The sequence below is a fragment of the Gadus morhua genome, chromosome 12 (genome assembly GCF_902167405.1).
Source record: "Gadus morhua chromosome 12, gadMor3.0, whole genome shotgun sequence".
Classification (NCBI taxonomy): Eukaryota; Metazoa; Chordata; class Actinopteri; order Gadiformes; family Gadidae; genus Gadus; species Gadus morhua.
Window position 1 is genome coordinate 19853092 of NC_044059.1, and position 19772 is coordinate 19872863.

The 19772-nt window shown below is 41.4% G+C and overlaps 1 protein-coding gene across 1 annotated transcript in view; it reads right to left on the minus strand.

The window, feature by feature from the left end:
• Window positions 1-19772, minus strand: part of LOC115555039 (complement factor H) — a 279134-nt gene that overhangs the window by 161965 nt on the left and 97397 nt on the right. Inside the window, exons 6-11 of the mRNA XM_030371718.1 lie at window positions 16085-16267; window positions 14699-14881; window positions 12351-12542; window positions 11899-12063; window positions 11395-11448; window positions 6392-6460 (exon numbers count right to left, since the gene is read on the minus strand). Coding sequence (XP_030227578.1) covers window positions 6392-6460; window positions 11395-11448; window positions 11899-12063; window positions 12351-12542; window positions 14699-14881; window positions 16085-16267 — 846 coding nt within the window. The remainder of the gene's footprint in view (window positions 1-6391; window positions 6461-11394; window positions 11449-11898; window positions 12064-12350; window positions 12543-14698; window positions 14882-16084; window positions 16268-19772) is intronic.

Below are 19772 nucleotides of genomic sequence, written 5' to 3' on the forward strand. Positions count from 1 at the left end.
CAGTTTCAGCTTAATTACTGGGTAAATTGTCGTGTTTTACTTGGTAACGTCGCAGAACGTACATGGTACAAGTTTGTGTTGACTGCATGCAAAAGGGAATAATGTATTACAAATTATATGGTAAGAACCTGGTAATACCATGTAAACAAACGAGGCTTCCTTTTACAGTACAGTTTCAGCTTAATTACTGGGTAAATTGTCGTGTTTTACTTGGTAACGTCGCAGAACGTACATGGTACAAGTTTGTGTTGACTGCATGGATAATGGAATGAATATATTATAAATTATATGGTAAGAACCTGGTAATACCATGGAAACAAACGAGGCTTCCTTTTAAAGTACAGTTTCAGCTTAATTACTGGGTAAATTGTCGTGTTTTACTTGGTAACGTTGCAGAACGTACATGGTACAAGTTTGTGTTGACTGCATGGAAAAGGGAATAATGTATTACAAATTATATGGTAAGAACCTGGTAATACCATGGAAACAAACGAGGCTTCCTTTTACAGTACAGTTTCAGCTTAATTACTGGGTAAATTGTCGTGTTTTACTTGGTAACGTCGCAGAACGTACATGGTACAAGTTTGTGTTGACTGCATGGAAAAGGGAATAATGTATTACAAATTATATGGTAAGAACCTGGTAGTACCATGGAAACAAACGAGGCTTCCTTTTACAGTACAGTTTCAGCTTAATTACTGGGTAAATTGTCGTGTTTTACTTGGTAACGTCGCAGAACGTACATGGTACAAGTTTGTCTTGACTGCATGGAAGAGGGAATAATGTATTACAAATTATATGGTAAGAACCTGGTAATACCATGGAAACAAACGAGGCTTCCTTTTACAGTACAGTTTCAGCTTAATTACTGGGTAAATTGGTGTGTTTTACTTGGTAATGTCGCAGAACGTACATGGTACAAGTTTGTCTTGACTGCATGGATAATGGAATGTATCTATTATAAATTATATGGTAATACCATGGAAACAAACGGCTTTGTACCCAGTATTTAAGAAGATGTACCATAACACTAGAGGAAAACTGTTCCTGCAGAGGTTGTTACCAGGTAAGTAATTCCATAGTGGTAAATCGAATAAACCCTTTCTAAATGGGTGCAGCTATGAATAATAACGAAGAAAAAGTATTTTATTGGAAAGCACTATGCTAATTTCTAGATAGTACATCATTAAACTTGGGCTGTTAACAACATAAACCTTGGATAATAGGTGTTTATAAGAATTGGTTTCCTAATTTCCTAGGAAGTACACAATATCTGAGTTATTACCAACCTAAAACAGTTACAACTACACGCTACTTAGTTGAGTTGATGGGTAATAGTGGAGGTTTTACTTAGTACTTCAGCTGTAATTCCTCTGTATTTACCTTCTTATTACCAGTGGTAATTACACAGCAATACACTATAATTTACCGGATAATTCCTCTGTATTTACCTTCTTATTACCAGTGGTAATTACCCAGTAATACACTATGATTTATCATGTATTTGCTGGGTAACTACCTCTGTATTTACCTTCTTATTACCAGTGGTAATTACCCAGTAATACACTATGATTTACCATGCATGTACCGGGTAAATACCTAGTAATTAGGGGACTGTAAAAGGAAGGGTTACCAAATAATGCTAAGAAATGTATTGTTGATAAAAGATGAGTAGGCCTATATGACTTAGCCTGGCACCGCCCACCTACCTACTTCCGCTCAATTTTCATTTCACTTCAGTACTAGGTCTGGGTCTGCTTAATATGAATGCGTTCAATGGAAACCAGATTTCTGGCGGTCCAATCAGCGAACAGAGGGATTGGCTGAGAACGATGACGTCTAGGTCGCACGCCAGTTTCAGTTGTACTCGGAGGCAGAAAATGGAGAAGGATACGAGAGAAGCTATTCGGTCTGTTGTGGGATCGCTGCCGAAAATAGATCAATTAAAGCCGGAGCAAGAACAAGCTTTGCAGAGTTTTGTTGGTGGCCATGATGTTGTGGCGCTTCTCCCCAAGAAAGAAGTAAAAACTTCTCTTTCCTTTAGGCCAGGCCGATGTGTTAAGATTGTTTTATATTATAAACTTCTTTATTTAACTATTGAATTGTAAAATAAAAACAAAAATGAATGAATCGTACTGATTTCCAGTCAGTAACGGTAATAAATCACGTTTTTTTTCTTGTTTTTTTTAATTTAATTTTGTTAAAATTTTCAAAAGAGCAGTTTTAAAGTGTGTTTTTGTGCTTCACCGCCATAACATTGTATTATAGTAGATTTATTATTATAATATATAAATAATATAATATTATTTATACATTAGTTTTTTATTTCACCTTTTATCAACCCTGATAGCCTATAGTACTCATTAACTGTTATGTGTATATTAAAGGACTTATTAACCTCAATAAGCATTGTTCCCGCTTTAGATCCCGGACCTGCAAAATGCATAATTAGCAGTTTAATAAAGGATTTATTAACCTTAATAAGCATAGTAAGTTATTAAGACTCAATAAATTGGTTTGTAATGTGTTTATTAACAACTATAAGAATCTCATAAGACCATTATTGTTATTAACGGTTGGGTATGGGATTTGCGAAACGCCAGCAGATTTTGAAAATACACAACTCAAATGGTCTTCTCCTTCAACGCTGACTCGGAATCCACCCATTCCAAGTACATGGACGCGCAATCATGCATAAGCGCGAACACAGATGCGCGAGAGTGAGCCAGGCTAGCTAAATTGGAGTTTAGGGTTGTCTTCTAGTGCTAGGTCCAAATGCGGATTAGCTAGTTAGCTAGCTCCAGTAGCTCCCGCAGGATAACAACAAACAGAAGCTTGCTCTGGGTCACGAGCTTTGAGTACGTGCACGAAGGAGTCACGCGCGGGAAGAGGGGGAGTGCAGTACGACCGTTTGATTGACGTACTTACTGTCCAATGCCACTCAGTGGTTCTGGAAATCATTGGCTGGAGTTTTTCAAGCCCTGCCCATTCCACAGATGATTGACTTGTTTAATTTCCATGTCAGTACTTCTAACTCAGTGGCTGTAAGTGGGTTATGATAAGAATTTCAAGTCATTTTGCATAAATGGCCAAAAAAGAGAATTCCATACCCAACCTTTAAGCAATCAATAAATAGTTAAAAAGTTTCTTATAAGTGCTTATGAAAGTCTTATAATCTAACAATAAACATGCTTATTTATTTTATTAATAACACTTGATAGTCTTATTAAAACAAAGTAATGTTAATAAGCATATAATAAGGTCTTATTACATATTAAAGGTTGTATAGGTGATTTGCTTTTTTGGCCATTTTTGCAAAATTACTTGAAATCCTTATCATAACCCGCTTACAGCCACTGAGTTAGAAGTACTGACATGAAAATTAAACAAGTCAATCATCTGTGGAACGGGCAGGGCTCGAAAAACTCCAGCCAATCATTTCCATTGCCACCGAGTTGCATTGGACAGTAAGTACGTCAATCAAACGGTCGTACTGCACTCCCCCTCCCCCGCGCCCCGCGCGCGACCCCTTCGTGCAGTACTCGTGACCCAGAGCTCGTGACCCAGAGCAAGCTCCTGTTTGTTGTTATCCTGCGGTAGCTACTGGAACTAGTTAATCCACATTTGGACCTAGCAGTAGAAGACAATTTCCATGGCAGACAAGACGCCACCATCCCCACCACCACCACCACCACCAGCAAAGAGAAGGAAAACTCTTTTTCAGAGAGTAATTGATAATAAAAACGCTGAAAGAGAAAAACTGAAATCAAGAATAATCCTAGGCGCTGCTTTCGAACGTTGGCGGCAACTGAAGGACGAGAAGGGTCTAAAAACCGATGCTTGTGTGGCGGTTGACCTAGTTTCAAAGTTTATACCGTTTATACTCGGTAATACCGGTGTGGAGACGAGTGTATTACTCGGTGTGAAAATGTCCACACCGCGGCAACCCTAGTGAAAACCAGGACTTCCAATACAATTATATGAAACAAACATACATTTTCTAAAAATAGTAATGATTTATGTGACCGTTTAATGTTTATAACATCTGGTCCAACCATTGCAGCGAGAACGTATTCTCAGCAGGGGGTGCTGGGAAAAAAAAAACTCAGCCTGCACTTGACTCGCAACTCGTTACATTGATAAAAAAGAAGATGTATAGCAGCGCAGCTCAATTACACCAGTGCATGCGCGGACAGTTGAAAATCGATCGTTCACATCCAGCTGCTCACAGAACAAGTTTAGCGCACCCCCGCTACCCTCACACTTTTTCATATAACCTTTTTTCGGCACTAGGTCATATGAGCATTAAATAAATGCTGCGTCTCAAAATGCCTTGGACAGCAGCGAGGATGACTCGCTTTGCCACGGGCCGAAACAGTTCGGAGCGACCACAGCCAGAGCGAACACAGCGGGGCAGAGGAGTGTCAGGAATAGTCTTTGGTGTACACATCAGTACGGCCTATTTGCACTACTGTTTAGTGGCAATGCAGTGTTTTATTCGATGCCTTTTTATTTTCGTATATTATTTCAATGAATACAATTTATTTATTCATAAAAAACGGATCTGGTCTTCAAATCTTTTTTCCAAATATAGGTCGTCTCAGATCACAGCGCTCCTACTTCCCGCGGTACTGGGTGCAACTTACAGCTGAATGTAGTGCCATGTTGTTAAACGAAAACCTACGCTAGCCTGGCTCGCTCTCGCGCATCTCTGTTCGCGCTCGTGCATGATTGCGCGTCCAGGTACTTGGAATGGGTGGAGTCAGAGTCAGCGTTGAAGGAGAGGGGGTAGGACCATTTGAGTTGTGTATTTTCAAAATCTGCTGGCGTTTCGCAAATCACCTACCCAACCTTTAACAAAGGCTTAATACAAGGGCCTTAATATAAAGCGTTACCGAGGTTCCTTATTGGAAAACGTATATAATGCACGTTTAACTGTACTTCCCAGTTATATATATATATACATACATACATACATACATACATATATACATAAATAAAGATGTAAAATATTGCTAAGAAATTGATAATTATTGAGAAAAGATGAGTATATGACTTGTTGAACAGTTTTGGCCAAAAGTGATTATTTATATTTGCGTGTGTGCATATATATATATATATATATATATATATATATATATATATATATATATATATATATAAAGATGTAAAATAATGCTAAGACATTTATTATTGATAAAAGATGAGTATATGACTAGCAATTAGGGCCCGACCGATTCATCGGCCTGCCGATTTAATCGGCCGATTATGGCCTTTTTGAAAATAATCGACATCTGCCAAAAAGACGCAGATTACAACCGATTTATTTATTTTTTAGAAATGTTATTGCGCTTAGTATCCTGCAGATTGCGCTCCTACTCTCCTAGCTAACTAACAACTTTAGCTGGAGTAAAAAAGAGGAGATTGAATTTTACCGTACAACATGAAAGCACGCTCGCTCAGGCAGCTGCGCGCTCACCTCACCAATGTACACAAGACGCGTTGTTTGAGCATGTTGTGCCTGTTTTTCTTTAGGTCCCAGGCCATGTTAATTTGTTATACTGTAGACTCTAACGGTGAGACCATACTGCTCAGCACGCACGTGTTAGTCACTGCTCACGAGCGCAGCACATTGGGAGTTAGTTATTTATTTTACATTTTAAATTACACTGATTTTTGACTGTAAATGTATTCTAAAACACTCAAAGGTTCTGCATTCAATTCACATATTCGTCAAAAGTGTTTAAGTATATTTAAGGTATCAAAAACTACGTTTTATATGCTTTTTTTTTTTTTTTTTTAATCGGCCGATTAAATCGTAATCGTAATTTTTCTCTGAAAATAATTGGCATCGGCATCGGCACTCAAAAATCAATATCGGTTGGGCCCTACTAGCAATGACTTTGGAAATGTGTCTATACATATATCTACAAAATGTTTGTGAGCAGATTGACAGATAATTACAACGCAATAGAAAACCGTACAACAATTTAAAAAATGCAAGTAAATAAGTTACTGAATGCATAAAAGTCGCCCGTGAAAATACCTTCACAGACTGAGTTTGGTATCCATCTATTTATCGTGCATGTAGCCAGCTGAGCAGATGTTGTTGAGATATTGTTACACGAGTATTGTGCAGAATCATTTATTAATCTGCTAGGGAGAGGTCACTTCAAAGAAGGGTCATTTGGAGGCTTATTAGAAGGGCCTTAATATAAAGCGTTCTCGAGGTTCCTTATGGGAAAATGTCTATAATATATATATATAACTGTACTTCCCAGTTAACTGGGAAGTCCCTTGATGTTAACTGGGAAGTAAACATCAAGCTAAATAACAAATATGCACATAATAAAACGTCCCTTTTGTGGATCACAGCTGCAGTGCTCCTCACCTGTGGTGGTTGTTGCACTGGACCCAGACACGACAGTAGGCTCCACCTTCTCCAGCTCAGCTCCATTAGCTATAAACAGAATATTATTATTGCTACAGCTTAAGCCACTAGATGTTGCATCTTGCTTGAGCCCCTAGATGGATAGATATATTTCTCCCTCGTGGAGAAATGGCCAACAGTTTTGGCCAAGAGTGATTATTTGTATTTGTGTGTATATATACACATAAAGATGTAAAATATTGCTAAGAAATTGATAATTATTGAGAAAAGATGAGTATATGACTTGAACAGTTTTGGCCAAAAGTGATTATTTGTATTTGTGTGTGTGTATATATATATATATATATATATATATATATATATAAAGATGTAAAATAATGCTAAGAAATGTATTGTTGATAAAAGATGAGTAGGCCTATATGACTTAGCCTGGCACCGCCCACCTACCTATTTCCGCTCAATTTTCATTTCACTTCAGTACTAGGTCTGGGTCTGCTTAATATGAATGTGTTCAATGGAAACCAGATTTCTGGCGGTCCAATCAGCGAACAGAGGGATTGGCTGAGAACGATGACGTCTAGGTCGCACGTCAGTTTCAGTTGTACTCGGAGGCAGAAAATGGAGAAGGATACGAGAGAAGCTATTCGGACTATTGTGGGATCGCTGCCGAAAATAGATAAATTACAGCCGGAGTTTTGTTGGTGGCCATGATGTTGTGGCGCTTCTCCCCAAGATGGTCGAAATGTCTATTGGTAAGCATACAACATCCAGAAAACTCCAAGCACCCATTTCTCAAATAAATTAAGGGCTTTCTTAAAAGCATATACCTGAAATCTCTTTGAAATTCTGGGAAAATTAACCTTTGTAGTCAAGACCACACATTTGGATTTATAGTAAGTAAGTAAGTTTTATTTATAGAGCACATTTACACACAGCATACACTGACCAAAGTGCTGTACAATTAGATAAAAATAATAAAAATAATAATGATAATTAAAAAAAAAAAAAGGGTATGGGTATCATTTATGGGTAGTGGGAGTTATTGGTAACCATACCTGAACATTTCGAGAGTTTTCGTCTTACGGTATAGGCTGCAGAACGACTTTTACAGAATTTGAGGAAAAAAAAAAACGTTAAAGAAACAATAGGGGATAGAGCAGCTTTGCTGCTCGGACCCCTACTAAACTATCAGTTTTTGCCCATAGAAGGGCAATCCCTCAAGCATAGACTGTTTTAAAATATCCCTCAACCTTTTTTTTTACCTTTCAACTTAAAGGGACAGTAAATATTCCCTCGCGGGCCGGATCCGTGTGTCTGTGTGTGTTGTCAACCACTTAGAGCTCCGAAAAACATGACCTCAACACAGAGACAAACGCTCTTCAAATTAGCCACACATTTTTGTTTGAGGAGTGAACTTGCACCAAAATCGATTCTATGTCGTATAGGCTTCGCCTTTTAAGGCTATCGCTATCGGGTTTTCCCTAGGCGTGAGCCGTAGCACTGAAAAATTTGTAATCCCCGTCCACCAACAGCATGGGCCTCAATCACGTCCGCAGTCCACACACATAACCGTGCGCCGGCGGACGTTCTGCTCCCATTTTCTTCAGGACGATCTTGTAGCATACTGAAGTATATAAATTGATATTATGGACTCGAAGACGACCCGCATCTGCAAGACATGTAACACGGGTTACATCTTGCCGTATGACGGCCATGAGGTGTGCGAGGGCTGCCTTGGGCATGAACATGCCGTCTTGGCGCTCTCGCCGCTCTGTCTGTGTCGGCATTGTGCGGTGCTGCCGTCAGACGACAGACAGCGCAGAGCCGACACTGCCGCCGCCATTGCTGAATGGGCTGACGACTTAACTGTCCCACTCGATGATGCCCTCTCTCTCCTTGTGAGCTCGGAGTCGGACGACTCCGACCACGATGAGGAGGGGGCGTCTCCCCCGGCTTCCCCTCTCCGAATGGAGAGGCCCGGGGCAGCACCATTGCCCGTCTCTGCCGCCACCTCACTTCCAGTGGTTGGAGCTTTGTTGGCAGAGCTACCGGGCATTATCGCCAGGGCAGCCGCAAACCTTGGTCTTGCGGTGCCCATGCCTCAGGCCCCCCAACGCCCGGACCAGCTGCATGGCATCTGGGGGCTTGAGGCCGCGACACGCCCCTCCCGTCTCGACCCGATCTGGCCAATGTTTCCTGCCATCAGACCGTACCTCAATGGGGCTGCGGCGGAGCCCGGGAAGCTCGGGGCCCCGGTGAAAACATTTAACCAGGTCACGAAGACGGAGGGTCTGACAGACCGGGGTTACAGGGCTTTACCGCCGCTGGATCCCGCTGTGTGTGCTGTCTTTGGAGTGAAGTCGGGGCTCAGCGACCGCTGCCCCACGGCCAAGCTTACAGACAGAGCATGAGTGTATGATGCAGCAAGAGGCTGTTATGAATGACATCACCCTGCTGGCACATAACATCTCCGTCATGGCGGCTGACCCTCATCGTCTGGCCGAACAGGCAGTCGTGGCGAAAACCGCCGGTGTCACGGCGCCGCCGGCAGCTCATCCTCCTGGCCCCCAGGCTTACCAGCCCCTCCCGCCTCCATCGCAGGCTGCGGCGAGCGGCCAGCGGGCTCATGGGGCTATGTCCCGCCCCACAAGTGCCGGCGAAGGCAATTACGGGGCGAGGGAGAAGCGTGTGACAGCAAGAAACACCTCTTTACTAAAGACGGCTGTTTTCTCCCCACACAGTTAACGCCGGAGCCTATCGGCCCGGCCATAACAGTTTCACACGCATCTCCCACAACATATAGGCAGGCCGTCAATAAACCTTGTATTATTGATCGAGCCAGCCCTACATTACTTTCCCCTCACCACATCATGCCTGGCATGACATATGGCAAGACAGCTGCTAAAACGAGCTCTCTTTCGACGAATGACACGCAGCTCGTTCACAGTGTCAGCAGTCTGCTGCCCAGTCACAGTGTTATTCCTCCTCGCATCCCAACGCTCAGGAGAGAGGAAGCTACACTCTTGTCACAAGCTGAGCAGGCAGGGCATGCCTCTGCTAATGACACACACACCCAGCCCTTTCGGGGTGAGCCCCCCATGGGCTGCGAGGAGGACTCCTCCCCTCGCAGCGGCGGCAGGGGCTCAAGCGTGGCTCGTTTCCATGACAGCCGCATCAAAACAAGAGGCTGCACAGCCGCTTTCAGAGCATTACTCAGAATGGCTGAACGCATGCACCCTGGCTAAATGGATGGACAGGCCCCAGCAAGGGTCACACCCTTCAACTACCTCTGTTCCGCCACGATTCAACGGGATTGGGGAAACAGCGCTGTCATCCAAGGGTGAACAGCTGTCACTTTTGGTGGAGCTCCAGCAGCTTCTAGCGAAAAAAGTGATTTCGATCTAGCCCTATTCAACAAATGCATTGCGGAGAGGCCGCTTCACATGTTAACAATCAGACGAGTGTTACAGTGTGTAAAACCAGACGACTGGTTCACCTCAATAGATTTGAAGGACGCCTACTTCCACGTCACAGTGACCCCCAAGCACAGGAAATTCCTGCATTTCTCATTCCAAGGGTCACACTACCAGTACAACCGTCTCCCGCTCGGCTATTCTCTAGCCCCACGAACGTTTTCCAAATGCGTGGAGACGGCTCTCCGGCCGATGCACGTAACAGGAATAAGAGTACTGTTCTACTTGGGGGATCTGCTTTTGATGGCTCGCTCCAAGGAGGAAGCAGCTATTCAATGACGCAAAAAACGCCCCTTTCAAGTGAACGCGCACTGAACCTAAAGCGGAAAACCTGGTTCGACTAATTGAATCTAAAGTGAGCGTCGTGGTACCATTTAACTCTAATTGCGAGTTGCGGCTCTGTCGAGCCAGGTTTTCCGCTAGGATTTCCGCTATGTTAAGCGAGCTACGTGGTACAGGCCCCTGGTTTGCTAATGTAGCTAACAATAACAAGGATTAGCCAATGAGAAACGGGAAATTTATGACCAAAAGGGGACGTGCCTCCGCAAATTCTGGATTACAGCATTAGTCCTCTTAGAAGGTAGGGATGGGCAACGATCGTCGAATAGTCGGAGTCACGTAGAATATTGAAAAACGAATGTGACTATCGTTGTCATGGCCACTGTTGTGGTGCTGTGTATTCTTCCCCTGTGTTGGCCACGCCCCCTGTCCGTCTCTGCCTTGCATGCCACTCAACTGCTCACACCTGGCCTGCATCAACTAATCAACTCCCCTCCAAATACACCTGGTTTCCCTGCAGTCATCGCCAGATCGTACTTTGTGTTACCGTGTTTTTGGATCGTCACCTCCAGCCTGCAGTCTTCACTCCCTCCAGCCTGATACGCCCCACTCCAACCAACCTCCTGCTTCACTCCTAGCTGAACTAAATAAACCTGTTCACCGTCACTCCAACTACTGTTCTGTCTCTGTGTTCTGCTCTTGGGTCCAGCAGCTAACGCTACCCTAAGAATCGTATTTTATTACACAGCTCTTCTCAATGCTGTTGACTTGCATGGGCCTTCACAACTTCCGGTGGTGAATCATTTTTTGAGAATTCACCGTTGCTAAGCATATAATGACCACTGTCATGGATTTTATTTATTTTTGTCTATCGTATCAATCCGCAAGTAGTCCGGTAACTTATCAACCCCAGCGTCCTCGGTTGCCTTTGGCGGACTATTTCTCTGCTGATCAACACTGCAAATGTCATGTCTAGTTCACCGTCATGCAGGCTGTGTTCATTAAAATAAATGAATCGATCTGCCTAAGCCCACGTTGAAATAATTTTGATGTTGAATGTTGATGGCGCAGTGGGAGAAATAAACAGATGGATTTCATACAAATCATAAAAGCCTCTCCCTGTGTCATTGTCAGTGCGTGTATCCGAGGTGCATGCGTGCATGGGGGGTTTTTTGGTTGACTGATTTTCTGATATTATTCGAATACTTCTCAGCGAATATTGAATAGTATTTTTGCCAAAAATCTACATCCCTATTAGAAGGCTGATGGATGTCTTGACCACTCCTCCTTCCGCCATGATTCCAACTTCAAGAAAATTAAAAACATTATGCTGTAGGCTACACAGTGCGCCTGCCCGGCAACTTCAGGAAATTCGGAAGCAGCGCTGGGAAGGATTTAAGCACAAGGTTTCCTCACCGCGGGCACGGTTATCCACCGATATAATAATTTTATTTGAAATGAAAACGGTAATTGTTATTGACTCCATTTCATGGGGGTTTGCAGTTTCACCGGTGACCGTTACATCCCTATTCTGGACTATATAATCACTCTTTACCCGGTGCTAAAGCGTGCCACTTTCGTCGTTTTCCTGTCACATTACGTTCAATAGGTGGTGCTGTCTCTCTACAATATGTCTGGCCCTGTGTAGAAGGGTCGATGATAGAGGTCAATGTTTATGAGAACGTTGACAGACCTGTACAACAATTTAGAAAAAGCAAGAAACCACATGTCAATAAAAATCCCCCATGAAAATACCTTCACAGAGTGGGTTTGGTGTCCATCCATTTTCCGTGCATCTAGCTTTAACACGATCAGTTGGCCTGAAGCCTTCTTTGCACCGGTAGTATGCATAATAACCATATCCTGTACTTCGAAGCCGTTCTTTCAAATTAGGGTCATTTGGATCCTGACATCTGATCACTGAATAAAGAAGCACAATTGTGTCTCAGTGGGAATTTATAGTAGTTCATGATTGTTTTCCCAAATCATACTCTGTGACATCTACATAGTTCTCAATATAGATTTCTGGGCACTTACGTAAACTTATTTGGTTTACTTTAATTTGATTACAATTGTTAAAAAAACACAGCAAATCCAATCAAAGCTGAAGGATCGAGACAATCTGGTTGGTTCATATATGAGGGCAACAATCCTAAGAATATTTATACATCTACAACTAATTGATGCACGAAAATAATGTTGCCTACCTTGGCATTCTGCAGCTGTATTCCATTTACCACTTTTTGTACAAGTAATTGTTTTCTGGGTTTGCTGATCATTAAAGAAAAACCAGTAGCCTTGGTGGCAGTTCACCGAAACGGTTTCTCCAGGTAAAAATGTGTCCGTATATACATCAAGATAAGTGGTTCCACTCACTTGCCGCAGTCGACATGTCGCTTCTGAAAATCAAAAAGTAGGATAACAAACAAATATTCCCATTATCCAGCAAGCAATAGCCCTCATATTGATATCTGTGCCTGATAAAGCCCTGAATTAGGCAGCCTACACTGCAGCCACTTATGGGCCCTCATTTATCAAACAAATGTAGGAATGAGCGGAAATCTGAATGCATGATTCATCTTACGATGAATCATCTGACAAACCCACGTGAGATTCACAAGACTTTCGAATCACACCAATCCCAGCGTACGATTACAATAATTAACGTAAGACGCCCATAAAAAAGCACGGCTTCAGAAGTCTCTCCCCTAACTTTTATGACATGGACAAACGTCCAATGGTAAAAAAAAAATGATTTTTTTAGTCTGATTTTGTTTGGTAGCCTAAAAGCTGGCATTAAAGGCAAGCCAATCATGCACAGTTATTTTTCACCCGTTTCATCCAAATTGTGCGGGTCACCCCTTCGGGTACCCGATACCCATGCAGGACCCATGCAGGACTTTAGTTGTTGTGGAGATACCAGAGAAGTCCGAGAACCCGACGCAGTCTTTGATTCATAATATCATCCGGAAGCGCACAAAGCTTTTAGCCGTAATATTATATATTATAATATATTAAATATTATATAATTTTATATAAAACGGCAACAATCACTTTCTCCTCCTGCTGCGATTCACTCAGGACTGCAGGGAGTTAACGCTGATTGGCTGTTATGTTAAGTCCTTCAGGGAGTGAACGCTGATTGGCATTGTGGGAGTTGTCATCTTAAAGTCACTAGCTGTTTCCAAATTTCAAGGAAGCATGCTCAACGACCATCTTTGTAAGGACGCTACATCAGAGAACTCCGACAAGTACTATTCCAATGTTCCAATGCACCTTTCCAAGATTTTTCAAGAATACATCGCTGGATCCTCAACAAGCAAAAATGCCCACAATCCTTTGCGTTCACACGCTGCACGGGATATTTAAAAATTGCGGATGGAAAGCAATACACATTGCTTCACACAAGTTACGTTTTTGAACGCTTTTTTTATTTTGTGCTGTATTGCTTTTTATAGATTTGTTATGTAAATGCAAAAAAATTAAGCTTAGAGACCTTTTTTCCCAAAGTTTTTGCAACGTAATGAAAGCCTATATTTTGAATGGATTGATTTGTTTTAATATGTACGTAGCTGGTGTTTAAACAAACTACTGTCGCCAATAACAATTTCAACAATTAAAATATTAAAATATTTCCGGTTGGAGCAGTATTAAAAAGCGGAAGCATTAGCGCTTCCACACTAGCAAGTCGTTCCAAACCCCGAAGTCTACAAACGCTAGGAAGCACTCTAGCCAGCCCTCTAGCCTAATCCTCCATAGGACGCGACTCACAAGGAAGTGTTCTAACAAGGCTGCAGCCTTCACATTGGGAAACAGCCGGTCTGCCTTTTCTCTGTCAAGAAGGCACCAAATTAGAAATGTATGTTACTACTCGGTTACATATGACCCACTTTCAATACAGATTCATGTCTCCACCGGTGAAATGCTCCTTTAAGAATACTTACAATTAGATGATGACAATTATGTCACTTTAAAACGTATTAATACATCCTTATTTAAGGCTATTATGAGCACCAAAACATGAGTTTTCCGTCATTCAGTCAATGCTCCTGACAAGCAATGAGGATTACATTGAGCATATTCGAGAAAACATTTTGCATTGCATGTTATTTATACTTAAAAAAATAAAAATAATTGCAAACACAGATAGATGACAAAATAAAGGAAATGCTGAGTACTTAAGGGATGCATAGATATATTCATGACGGGGTGTAGGTCCACTCAACTCCTGAAAGTGCCCGGTACATTAAAATACATACAATATCATAATAAGTGATCATTAAAGGCATTGTTAGTACGCATGAGTCTTCCTCTAATCACTTGAAGATCACATGGATGATTGTTGTATTTTAAGAGCATAATAGCAACGTAGGCATAAATGATAACCAGATAACCTGATCACCCGAATCAAAGAAATTGGAAATAATGGTTCTGAAAAAGAGAGCGAATCCGTGATGCAAACGTCCACGGTCCGGGGTCACCGTTACGACCTTAGTTGTCGCAATGCAAGAAATCCTAGATTTGTGTGCGATGCCATTAGAAAAAAAAAACTTACGGATGCAAGTAGGAGTTCCTGGAGTCCATTGACCACGTTGGCATCTAATTATACTCTCTCCTACCATTCTGTAATTGGTACGGCATTTGTAGGTTACTCCGTCACCATCACTGTAGACCTCCCGTTTCTTTTCAGTAATAACTGCATTCTCTACTCTTTTTGGTAAATTGCATTGGGAGGGCACTGAAAAAGAAAGAAAAAAGGGCACACACAATGTTAACCCAAAACCAAACATTAATTTCCACATCTATTGATGATGAAACAAACTGAAAAACAGACAAACAAGTTGAAAAATAATGTCGCCTGGGCTACTCTTGTTAATGGCTGATGGTTTTGCACTGTTTTTGCAACGTAATGAAAGCCTATATTTTGAATGGATTGATTTGTTTTAATATGTACGTAGCTGGTGTTTAAACAAACTACTGTCGCCAATAACAATTTCAACAATTAAAATATTAAAATATTTCCGGTTGGAGCAGTATTAAAAAGCGGAAGCATTAGCGCTTCCACACTAGCAAGTCGTTCCAAACCCCGAAGTCTACAAACGCTAGGAAGCACTCTAGCCAGCCCTCTAGCCTAATCCTCCATAGGACGCGACTCACAAGGAAGTGTTCTAACAAGGCTGCAGCCTTCACATTGGGAAACAGCCGGTCTGCCTTTTCTCTGTCAAGAAGGCACCAAATTAGAAATGTATGTTACTACTCGGTTACATATGACCCACTTTCAATACAGATTCATGTCTCCACCGGTGAAATGCTCCTTTAAGAATACTTACAATTAGATGATGACAATTATGTCACTTTAAAACGTATTAATACATCCTTATTTAAGGCTATTATGAGCACCAAAACATGAGTTTTCCGTCATTCAGTCAATGCTCCTGACAAGCAATGAGGATTACATTGAGCATATTCGAGAAAACATTTTGCATTGCATGTTATTTATACTTAAAAAAATAAAAATAATTGCAAACACAGATAGATGACAAAATAAAGGAAATGCTGAGTACTTAAGGGATGCATAGATATATTCATGACGGGGTGTAGGTCCACTCAACTCCTGAAAGTGCCCGGTACATTAAAATACATACAATATCATAATAAGTGATCATTAAAGGCATTGTTAGTACGCATGAGTCTTCCTCTAATCACTTGAAGATCACTTGGATGATTGTTGTATTTTAAGAGCATAATAGCAACGTAGGCATAAATGATAACCAGATAACCTGATCACCCGAATCAAAGAAATTGGAAATAATGGTTCTGAAAAAGAGAGCGAATCCGTGATGCAAACGTCCACGGTCCGGGGTCACCGTTACGACCTTAGTTGTCGCAATGCAAGAAATCCTAGATTTGTGTTCGATGCCATTAGAAAAAAAAAACTTACGGATGCAAGTAGGAGTTCCTGGAGTCCATTGACCACGTTGGCATCTAATTACACTCTCTCCTTCCATTCTGTAATTGGTACGGCATTTGTAGGTTACTCCGTCACCATCACTGTAGACCTCCCGTTTCTTTTCAGTAATAACTGCATTCTCTACTCTTTTTGGTAAATTGCATTGGGAGGGCACTGAAAAAGAAAGAAAAAAGGGCACACACAATGTTAACCCAAAACCAAACATTAATTTCCACATCTATTGATGATGAAACAAACTGAAAAACAGACAAACAAGTTGAAAAATAATGTCGCCTGGGCTACTCTTGTTAATGGCTGATGGTTTTGCACTGGGCTGAACTATGCTGAATGGCTTTAATAGATTGCGATGAAACTAATAAACTCCATAAACTCTGCCCTCTTGGCAATTGCGTCATCTAATTGGGATTGCTTTGGTTGTACTGAGCCTTAATTGTCACTTTGGATTAAAATAAATCTAATTTTTTTAGTGCATGATTACTCAATGCACAACAGGGTTGCAGCCTGAACCTGCCCCAGAGTCTAATCTGTGTGACTTGGGCCAGGTGAGGGTGCTTTAACCAACAATTAACCACAGTACAGACACTCACACACGTAATATTTGCCTGCTGAATAGGCGTTAACTGACGCCTATTTATGAAGCAACCCAGTTGCGCGGGAAGTAGGGGTGCGGCAGTTGCTGCAGCACCCCTGGTGGCGAAGCTTTAAAACTTCGATGACAATAAAATTATAGCCTATAAATATCTCTGGTTGTAGTTTCTGTTCTACAACATTTTGTACGTCATGTTTGGGGCATGGGATGAAGAGAGGGATAATTTAAAAAATATTTTATTTATCTTCAATGTGTACAATCAGATTTGTCTTGACGTGATTGCGATTCAGCCTAAGCATGCACGCACACTAGGGATGGGCAAAATGATTCTTTTCCGGGAACTAGTTCTTTCAGTTCAGTTCACTATAACGATTTGTTTATTTGATTCGTTTGTTTTGATTCGTTCGTTACGTCAGATTATGTCATTTGGTGTCTGCCGCCCCCCCCCCGCGAGACGGCCGTGAGCATAATCTAAACTTCTAGGCTCTAAACCCCGTGGAAATCAAGAAGATACACTATTTAGTATAACCAAACGTCCCACCAATATTTATACAACTTGCTTACGCTCTATATTTCATTCATGGTTTTACATTTATAATTTTATTTTACTTTAGATTTAATTCTTCATTGTTCAGGCATTACAGAACTTTCATGGTCATAAATAAGAAATACGAACTGCAGTTTAATTTCTTTGTTTGTTCTTAAATTGAAGTAGAATGGAGCAAAGACTCCTGGGATTGGGAAATGCGTTTATCCAATAAACAGATGGAGGTCAAGTCTATTTTCGAAAAAATGTAGAAGGATATATGAGTGGCCCCACGTCGAATGGTATGACCCAAGATACGTCAGACAGAAAGCGCGCATATTCGACGGTACCGCCTTGTCATTGGTTTACCCAGGTGCCACTGCAACACCATTGCTACCTCTCATTGGCTGAATCTTTGAGAACTTTGTAGACTCAATCAATATAAGTCGCGGGGAGACGAAGCTCTGTTCGTTTGTATATTTTATTTACGTGACCATATTTTTGGTTTATGTTTAAAAAAAAGAATCAAAGAACCAGTTCTTCTTGTTTTGGGGAACCAGTTCTTGTCGTTCACGTTCGGGATTCGTTCGTTGTAACGAATCGGTCGCGACCGACACATCCCTAACGCACACTCACAGCATGACACAAAAACAACAAACAAGTTCTAGAGTGGTCTGCAGAATACAGGGCCTGTGTAACATAGTATCTTTAGAATTCTATAAACTCTACGTTGATGAGATTTATTTTCTTTGCATTTGTATCACATTGGTCGTTTTAATTTAGATTTTAAATGCTTTTACACACTTACATTACTACTTTATGCCGGTCACCAATTTAGGCATTGCACAGTCTTAACAATAGCAATGACTATATGAGGAACGGGATATTTACTACGACCAAAAGGGGACGTGCCTCCGCAAATTCTGCAAGAAAGCTGGGAGATTTGCAACTTACGACTTGCACGTACCAACGTACCATCCAAATGGATTACAGCATTAGTCGTCTTAGAAGGTAGGGATGGTCAACGATCGTCGAATAGTCGGAGTCACGTAGATTATTGAAAAGTTAATGTGACTATTGTTATTTATTACACAGCTCTTCTCAATGCTGTTGAACGCTCCGTTCACTTGCATGGGCCTCCACAACTCCCGGTGGTGAACAAAATTTTGATAACTCACCGTTGCTAAGCAACGGTGAATGCTATAATGACGCTGTCAAGTAAAGTTTTTTTTTTTTTTTATATCGTATCAATCCCCAAGTAGTCCGGTAACTTATCAACCCCAGCGTCCTCGGTTGCTAAGCGACGTCAACGTCTTTGGCGGACTATTTCTCTGCTGATCAACACTACGAATGCTAAATAAATTGTAAAAAGAAGTTATTTTTTTGACGTGTCTAGTTCACCGTCATGCAGGCTGTGTTCAGTAAAATAAATAAATAGCTATCTGCCTAAGCCCACGTTGAAATAATTTTGATGTTGAATGTTGATGGCGCAGTGGGAGAAATAAACGGATTGATTTCATACAAATCATAAAAGCCTCTCCATTGTGTGTGCGTGTATCCGAGGTGCGTGCATGGGGGGTTCTTGGTTGACCGATTTTCAAATATTATTTGAATACTTTTCAACGAATATTGAATAGTATTTTTGCCAAAAATGCACATCCCTATTAGAAGGCTGGTGGATGTCTTGAGCACTGTCGTCTCCTACTTCCGCTGTGATTCCAACTTCAAGAAACTTAAAAACATTATGTTGTAGGTAGGCCTCGGTCGCGATATGCAATAAATCAATTAATTGCGCGATAAATTAAAATGAGCGATATTTTTTTTGCCGGCTGCAATAATTTCCATTCGCACTCTTTTTTTTAAATCATTGCTTGATTGGCCTAATCTGAGAAGAAATCTATGCCATAAACAGAAATATCATAGGCCTTTATTACACGGGGCTTCTCAATGCCGTGGAACGCTCCGTTCACTTGCATAGATAGTCCGGTTACTTGTCAACCCCAGCGTCTTCGTTTGCTAAGCAACGTCAACGTCTTTGAAGGACTATTTCTCTGCTGATCAACACTACGAATGCTGCTAACGAATAAATTGTAAAAAGACACCATGTGAAGTAATTTTTTCGTCTTGGCAAGTAGCCTTGTAATAAGCGGGATGATGTAGTATAGAACGTCGCCGGTCATTATCTAAAATAAGCCCCTTCAGGGTGAAGCAATTCACCTCCGCTGCGCGTCGGTCGCCTGTTCGCCCTGTCGGGGCTTATTTTCTCGATAGTGACCGGCGTTCTATGCATTATATATATTTATATATATTATATATATATTTAGCAGGGTAGGCCTAAATAACACATGTCGGGTTGAAATCGAGCTCCGGCTCATAATTACAGGGCACAACGAGTAAACCCCCTCGTCAAGTGTCAATAGCCGCGTTGACATGGACACATCTGTTCCGCATAGATTTCTATGCGGAACAGAAAATGATCATGTATACGCCTCATTCGGAATACAATTATCTGTTCGGCATAGATTCTATGCCGAATAGAAGAG